This window comes from Lampris incognitus, chromosome 1, assembly GCF_029633865.1.
Source record: "Lampris incognitus isolate fLamInc1 chromosome 1, fLamInc1.hap2, whole genome shotgun sequence".
Taxonomy (NCBI): domain Eukaryota; kingdom Metazoa; phylum Chordata; class Actinopteri; order Lampriformes; family Lampridae; genus Lampris; species Lampris incognitus.
This window is the reverse complement of record NC_079211.1, coordinates 141713345-141722049: the sequence shown is the minus strand read 5'-3', so window position 1 is coordinate 141722049 and position 8705 is coordinate 141713345. Positions and strand designations below refer to the sequence as shown.

At 40.5% G+C, this 8705-nt stretch overlaps 2 protein-coding genes across 2 annotated transcripts; one reads left to right on the top strand and one right to left on the bottom strand.

The window, feature by feature from the left end:
• The first annotated feature begins 1624 nt into the window (after positions 1–1624).
• tgoln2 (trans-golgi network protein 2) lies at positions 1625–5799 on the top strand. The gene is made up of 4 exons (XM_056274453.1): positions 1625–1846; positions 2766–4177; positions 5447–5530; positions 5660–5799. Exons 1-4 carry the CDS (start codon positions 1777–1779, stop codon positions 5663–5665), a joined length of 1572 nt encoding a protein of 523 aa, XP_056130428.1. The 5' UTR covers positions 1625–1776; the 3' UTR covers positions 5666–5799.
• A 1696-nt stretch (positions 5800–7495) lies between these two features.
• On the bottom strand, positions 7496–8315 carry zgc:153044 (uncharacterized protein LOC751678 homolog). The gene has a single exon (XM_056274464.1). It carries the CDS (start codon positions 8086–8088, stop codon positions 7546–7548), a length of 543 nt encoding a protein of 180 aa, XP_056130439.1. The 5' UTR covers positions 8089–8315; the 3' UTR covers positions 7496–7545.
• Positions 8316–8705: the final 390 nt, after the last annotated feature.

Sequence of the window (8705 nt, the reverse complement as noted above, 5' to 3'; positions counted from 1 at the left end):
TTGGAAATCCAGTGTTCAGTGGATTGCCGTTGAGCGCTTTGCTCTGGGAGTATTCAGAGCATTAACACCAGGCACTCTAGCTCAAGATACGGTTTTTCTATAGCTGAGGAGGAGGTTATGGCAAAATGTGGCTTATTTGGTGATCAAGTCTTTTCACATACAGAGAGGACTCTTACATACTAGGAAGAATAAGCGCTAATGGGCTTCAGCAGTTTTCAACATGTTAATACATGGTGGTAGAAAATGGTGGCCCATTCATTTCAATAAAAACTTCACACAGAGTGGATGGCTCAGTGGTCAAGTTTAGAACTGCAGGTCATATGACGTCATGGGACCCAAAATTACTTTAGCCCCATACATTGGCAAAATAAAGCCTGGCGTTTGATTACACTATCGTCTATTGCGTGACTGGTCAGATTTATCCAAACACAAGCTTTCAGTGTGCTTGTATTGTTGATAGACCCGCCCACGAAACAAGGGCCTGCCGAGTCATGAAGGGTTGAAATCATCACCCCCTGGTGGTTATTTAAAACCAACCAATGAAGGCGTGATAGTAAATAGACTGCGCTTTATGCAGTGCTTTTCTACCCTGCAGCAGCCACTCAAACTGCTTTACAATTAATTAATACCACACACACACACACACACACACACACACACACACACACACACACACACACACACACACACCGTTGGTGGTGTCAACCATGCAAGGTAAAACCAGCTCATCGGGAGCAGATAGGGGCCAGGTGTCTTGCTCAGGGGACACCTTGATGTGTTTGCCAGGAGGAGCCGCGGATCGAACCGGCAACCCTCCAGTCACCAAAAGATGGGCTCTACCTCTGAGCTTATTATTGTCATTGCTAACGATTGGCTTATCGTCATATAATCAGGTGTCCCTTTATCATTGTAATCACTGTTAGACTGATTAAATCGGGTCTACAATATTTTATTATTATAGTAACCCTTGCACTTATGTTACTTTCACCACCCACTCAAAGAAGTGGTTATGCAAGGGGTGCATGTTGTATACATCATTTTATGTCATAGGCCTAAAAGGGAAATTAGAGATGTACGCTCATCAAAATGGATAGAGCAGCAGTTGCCGTCACGTTCTCACTGTTATTCATAGAAAAGCACAGTAGTATCATAGCACAATAATGGACATAGGCCTAATTAGCAGAACTGGTGGTCAGATGTGTAGATTACTATAAAAATCCATAGTGAACGGAATGTTCAAAGTAAAGTTGTTTTTGTTTTTTCTAACCAGAGACAAGTAGAATAAAGTGTAATTTTACTATGCGAGCTGCTTTTTTTTTTTTTTTAGATAAACACTAAAGGATGGCATAAAACCGCGTCGGAAAATATGTGTAACACTTTTCAACTGAGTTTTTGTCATTTAATTTACGTTACATTTTTACTTAAAACCGTTGACGTTGTAAAATACACACACTGCCATCTAGCGACAACGTTTGGGGATGACGTCTCCGAAACAAAGGAGGAAAGAAAAAAAAGCTGTCATGACTGCGCTTAACCTGTGGGCGGCAGCAGTGACTCGCTGACGCAGGTTATGCGGACGAAGAAGCGGCAGAATCCATGCGGCATGCGGAAGGCGGAAGGCGGAAGGCGGAACAGGGGGTTTGTTCCTCTGCTCGCTGTCGAACCGTGATTTCCACTGGCGGTTCAACTCGAAAACGAGCAGCGAACGCGATCGGATTTGATCTTGACAGAACTGGTTAAAAGTGTTTTTTTTTGTGTTGTTTTTTTTTTTTGGTCATGTCAGATGCCGTGATGCGAAGGATTTTTTGGATACTCGTTCTGTGTTTTTGTTGCGTCGTCATTGGAGGTAAGGGGGCTCATAATCCAACTGGACGTTGATATTTTAGCGATCCGATTTACAACTACGACCCACGGCGTGGCAGCTTTCACTTTACACCACAACTGTTCTTAACACGCTACTTTTGCCCTTGAGGCACTTTTTTTTAATTCGTGATATTGGGCTACACAAATAAAATGGACTTGACCTACTTTTTGAAAAATATCTTTTTTAGTCGATGGGGCCATACAGTAAAACCGGAAGCACAATAAACTGGCCCTGTATAACTGGCTACAAAGTGGGGGGGGGGTTGTTGTCATGTCAGTAGTCGTGATGCCAAAGAGGGTTTTTTTTATACTCATTCTGTTTTTGTTGCGTCATCATTGAAGGTAGCTACCTAATTTACAACTACGATCCACGGCATAATTTTACACCAAGATTGTTCTTAACACGCTACTTTTTAAAATATTCTTTTTATCGATGGGGCCATACAGTAAAACCGGAAGCGCAATAAACGGGCCCGTTGTTACGACTTGATCAGTGCCACAGCTGACTGTCATTTGCACGTTTTATTTGTGTGTGTGTGTGTGTGTGTGTGTGTGTGTGTGTGTGTGTGTGTGTGTGTGTGTGTGTGTGTGTGTGTTGGACTACACTTAAAGTAGCAGCGTCTGATAAAAGCTTAAATCAAAGTGCCCTCAAGTAGCCCATCTTATTAAATTCAGTCAGAATGATGAAAACATTGCTTTTTCTTAACCTTATTCAAATCAGCTTGTCATATTTCAGTTTTGTTTTTTCCCCCTTCAGGATGGTCCATAATGTTTGATACAAAACCTGTATTTTGATGAGACTGTGTTTTGAGAGTAATGAATACCCACAGTTTGTGGTCTGCACATAATGCCATTATGCTGGGGTAGAAAAAAGAACTTCTGCTCTATTTTCTTACTCACAGGAGCTCCAGTGGGTGATGGAACTGGTGGATCCTCGAGTTCCAAAGGGCGACAAAATAGCAATACTGCAAGTGCAGTTGATGCCACTGGAAAGAACGGGCCAACGGGAGCTAAGAGTGAGAACTCAGAAGAGAAGACTAAAGAGCATGGGCTAACAAAAGAGCCGCAGGAAAAAACAGGTGAAACCCAGAATTCACAGCACTCTGAGGAAATTGGTAAAAAAGCACCAGGAGCCAAAAGTATGCCGTCTGAAGAAGGGTCTAAGAAGGAGGAGACAGAATCAAAACCTGAAAAATTGAAGTCTGATAAAGGAACCCAAAAGGAGGGAAAGGGAGCTGTAACCAAGAAAACAGAACCAGGATCTGAAAGTAAGAACCCCATAGAAGAAAACAAGAATGAGGATCCAACAGTTAAAACTAAGAAATTAGAAACAGAAGATAAATCTAAGAACCCCGTAGAAGAAAACAAGATGGCGGAACCAGGAGCTGAAACTAAGAAATCAGAATCAGAAGGTAAAAAGAACCCTACAGTTGAAAATAAGGGGGAACCAGGAGCTGAAACTAAGAAATCAGAATCAGAGGGTAATAAGAACCCTACAGTTGAAAACAAGGGGGAACCAGGAGCTGAAACTAAGAAATCAGAATCAGAAGGTAAAAAGAACCCTATAGTTGAAAACAAGGGGGAACCAGGAGCTGAAACTAAGAAATCAGAATCAGAAGGTAATAAGAACCCTACAGTTGAAAACAAGGGGGAACCAGGAGCTGAAACTAAGAAATCAGAATCAGAAGGTAAAAAGAACCCTACAGTTGAAAATAAGGGGGAACCAGGAGCTGAAACTAAGAAATCAGAATCAGATGGTAATAAGAACCCTATAGTTGAAAACAAGGGGGAACCAGGAGCTGAAACTAAGAAATCAGAATCAGAAGGTAATAAGAACCCTACAGTTGAAAACAAGGGGGAACCAGGAGGTGAAACTAAGACATCAGAATCAGACGGTAATAACAAGGAGGGACCAGGAGCTGAAACTAAGAAATCAGAATCAGAAGGTACACCTAAGAACCCCGTAGATGAAAACCAGAAGGAGGAAACAGGAGCTGAAACTAAGAAATCAGAATCAGAAGTTATGAACCCCACAGAGGGAAAGGAGGAGGAGAAAGCAGGAACTCAAACTGAGAAATCAGAATCAGAAAGTAAAATGATGAACTCCCTGGATAAAAACAAGGAGGAACCTGAAGCTCAAACTAAGAATCAGAAGCCTGTGCCAGAGGCCAAGAAGGAAGCACCAGAAAAGAATACAAGATATAACCTATCTGACCTAAAAGACGAGACAGAAAGCAGTCACTTCTTTGCTTACCTTGTCTGCACCGCTGTGTTGGTAGCAGTGCTCTACATTGCTTACCACAACAAGCGCAAGGTACTTGGCATTTATGTTTTCACTTGCTTGTTCATACTTCTTTAGAAATCAGGTTTACTCATCAAGCTAAACTGAAGCATTTAACTTCCTATGATCCCACTGACCCAGATTTGATGAAAGAAGTATCCTTTTTGTTTTAACCTGCAGGTTTGCAGTGTAATTGCATTTTACCCTTTGTGGTTTTGAGGGGGAAAAAACTTTCACACATAGAGTGGAAAGTTCTGTAGCTTTAATTCCAGTTTGCAGACTTCCGATAAATCTGTTGTAGTTGCACATATAGGAAGGGGTAGACTAGAGGTTGATGCATGTGTGAAATCTTTGTGAAAGGGGAAAAAATGGAGTTGTCTTGTTGCAAGAACGTGCATAACTAGTGTTACGTGTGACTGTCAGTGATGTCATATAATCCAAAACTGAGGAGAAATGGTAAAATAGGGGAACTACTGATAAAAGTTGATGCTCTGCATCCTGATCTTCTTGATGAATTAAGGGCTATTTAGACACCAAGCTGACCAACCTACATCCTTAAGTATTTCCTAAAGTGACTGGTTGAGCTTCAGTTCTTGGATGAAATGGTGAAACTTGAACTGCTCGATGCCTCGTCAAAATAGGCTGTAGCCAGTATATTTTCTCTTTGCTTTCTGAAAGCAAAACAGAGATCATCATTGCTGGTGACTGAATTTTGTGACTCCTTTTTTTATTGGTGGAGGGAAGAAAAAACAAAATGGACAACAGAAAATTTCATGTAGGACTTGGTGTGTTTAGTTTCTGTGTGCTTTCCCCATTGCATGTTTGCCTCAGACTTGGTGTGTAATGGCCTTAAGTTCTATTGTTCCTTACAAACGTGAAGGCTAATTAACATTGGCCACCAAATTCATATCAAGTTACAGTGCCTCTAATCTAATAGAATTTCTGCACTAACACCGTGGGCTATATTATGGGAAAGTTAATTTTTGCTGGTGCCACTAAATTATAGCATGGGCCACAGCAGTAAGCTGTTCTTGTAGAAAATATGTTGATTTTACAGATCAGGCTTCATAAAACAAGTATGGAAAATAGGCATGCTGGCTGTCTGAAATTCAGTACAGTATCTGCTGTTATGTGAAAGACAGACGTGACCTTCAAAATGTTTGTTTTTCATCATATTCAATTACAACATGAGTTTCCCTTGTACCGCGTCTAGGGAAGCACATTTGTTTGCACAAATATACCATGTAGTTTTTTCCAGTAAGTTAATAAGTACCTGGCTAATCTTTACTTTGTGTCTGTCAGATAATTGCTTTTGCGTTGGAAGGAAAACGATCAAAATCGACACGTCGGCCCAAATCCACAGAGTACCAGAAGCTGGAACAGCATGTAAGTAGTTAATCGAAAGGAATACATTTTCTTTTTGGGTTTATGTATTAATGAGTGATGGGGAGAAATAATTTGAATATAAGAAACGATTTCAATATATTTTTTTTCTGATTTGTCTTTTTCTTTCAGATGTGACTTTAAATCACTGAAGCCATTACAGAGTGCAGCTAGGTGGGTTGATATTAAGACATGTTTTGTATATGTAGATAATAATTGCATGACTATGCAGACGACACAGTTGCCTTATTTTAGGAGTTAGTGAAACCGCGCAAAGGTAAAATAAGCATGCTGTATTTGCACTCTTGTTGTTGTGCCACTTGTTAGGCAATTTTAATTTTTTTGTCACTTGGTCTGTGTTTGCCTAATGAAACATACTCAGGATATTCTAGCAAAATTGAGATTCGCTTTTTGATGTCAGTCCTTGTTTGTACATTACATTAGTGATTGCATTGTGCAATTGTGAATAAGCCATTTAAATTGTAAGATATTTGTTTGCACTTTGTTATTGTTGAAATATCCTTTTGATGTTTATCATATAAAATAAGATTTTATTTTGTGTGAAAATGGCAATGAGATTTAGGGTGGGGAAAATGTCTGTTTAATTGCTTTGGCCAGATGAATGTAATGGGGGAATCTTCATTTCCCTAACAAGAAGCAAATGTCTTGCTCACACACTGAAACTCCCTGGAGATAAACCTGTTGTTTCTTAATGCTAATTTAACTGTTGAGGCATTGACGACACACTCAAGACACCTTATGATGTCTTCTGTCTCAGACTTGATAATCAACATTTTGAGCAAACCAGTTCGTGTTGTGATAAAACTTTAAATGCTCTCTGATGTAAGAGGAGTCTGGTCACTGCATTGATTCCTAACAACCCAATTTCTGATTTAATTTTGGATTGACACTTTTACCTTTTAGTCACGTAAAGTGCTTGCTGTGGTAACTACTGTCTCAAATGTTGATTTAACACAGTCTGGGAAATCAGAAAAAATTCTAGAGGAGCTCTTGGTAGTTAGGAATACTTGGAAAATTAAAACCAATTGACCACTATTCTATTAGTGTTAAAATACTATTGTATTCTAGATTTGTTTACCAATGACTGTAAATTGAGGATGTCTTATTAGTGCCAAATTGTAAACGGTTTGTATGCAAATCCATGACATTTTTTTTTTAGCATGTACCTGCTTGTGAATTTGCCACATTTCAACTAGGCTTGTTTCCTACAGAGCTTGCAATGGTTGATCAGTGCTCTATGGGAAGCCGTTTCTGCTTAATCAGCGAATAAATATTTTAGTTCAAAATTTAAAGAATTTATTTTTTTTATATTTCAACACTATACAGCGGTTATAGCATCCTTTTATTACATAATTTTACACAGCAGTTAAGATGCATGCCGAATAAAATTAGTCATCATTCCAAAGGCAGAGTTTCCTCAGCCTAGTGATTTTTTTATTTGGAGCATAATATAAATGACTTTACTTAGCTGCTTTACCAAATAACTCCTACCTTAATTAAAAAAGTTGAAAAGCTGAGACAAAATGATAAGCTATTGAAACTGTGGCGCCATAAAAAGGTAAAATATTTGTGCAGATATGTGCACAAGTTCCCTAAATGGCTTAATTGCCCATTTGATGACATGTGGTCTTTAGTGCTGGGAATGGCTTTCCATAGTCAATGTCCTTTCTTTCAGATTTGGGTGTGGATTTGCATAATAATTTTTGTGTGTGCTGGACCAATATCAAAACAGATTAAAAAATAAACACTTTGTACCTTATACTCTCGAATTGCATCATATGCACTCATCCTCACAACTTTTACTTATAGACCGATTCATAAGTCTCCCTTCCGAGTTTTGCTGCAGTTGGAGGCTGTATTCTGCATGCCCATGGTAACTTAGGGAATGCTTGATGTCTATCATAACTGATTTGACCACTAAAGGAATGATTTAACACGTTTACATGTGAAATGAGCATGGGAGCAACAAGTCTGTTTACGAGACACAGGATAACATGTCAGAGTGGCAGCATATTTCTGCTCTCCTCTTCATAGATGTCCGGTATTTCACCCAGGGGGGAACGGACCATTTCAACCGTAGTGCATCCTCTGAGTTCTCTCTCGTATCCAATGAGCTGCCTCCAAAAGCCATTATTTGGCCTGACAATGGGGCGGCAGGACTTCACCCATCGGTACGCTTCAAGGAGGCTCATGTTGCGGTGCTTCATCAGATACGCAATGCATAGAGTGGACGAGCGACTCACACCTGCATTGCAATGCACCAGTGTGTGTCCCCTGTGCTCTCCCACAGACTGTATCCGATCTGCCACCTGGTCAAAATGACCGCTCAGAGGAGACGCTGGAGAGTCTGCGACGGGAATATGAACGTGCTCCACTCCAGGAAGCGTCCGGCTGGCTTCCGTCTCGGTGACGTTGATGATGCAGGTGATGTTGAACCGACGTACAAGGGACGCGTCGACCGCCGCACGGAGGCTACTAAGATAGAGTCGGTCTGTTATTTGGCACAGGCCGGAGAGGCTCTGACTGCCGGAAGGATGCATACGGAGAGTACGTCAAGTTGTCGTAAGAAGGAACCCAAACGCAACCGCGATAAAGACCATAAACCCTACATAGGGTCGCAACGGATGTGAAACGTCCGCCCGCGAACCGGGCGGTATCGAAACGCTCGAATTGACCCACAAACGAAAGATGAGCGCTTCCGGGGTCCGCAGGCGCTCCTCCGTGTACGGCAATTATACACAACCAAACTAAATAAAGCACAGGAAAATACTGCCCCCTACTCAGCAAACGGACACATGTTGAACTGCAAGCTAGCTTGCAGTTCAACATGTGTCCGTTTGCTGAATGCACGACAGTGTACACTTTACGGTATCTACGTCATAGCTACGGAAGCTCAACAGCTACATTAAAACCCACTCAAACTTTATTTTGCATAGAGCAACCGTTCAACTTTAGACATCTCAATAAAAATAAAATATCTCTCTGTGTAACAGCATATTGTTTCTTTTCTCTGTGTCTTACACGACACTAAACAAATAAAACATTTTAACTGTTAGCCTACATACCTGGCAAAAGTGTTTAACACTTTGCTTTGTATTTTAAACACCAAAAACATGAACCAGTGCTTTCTCAAACATACTTATATATATATATATAT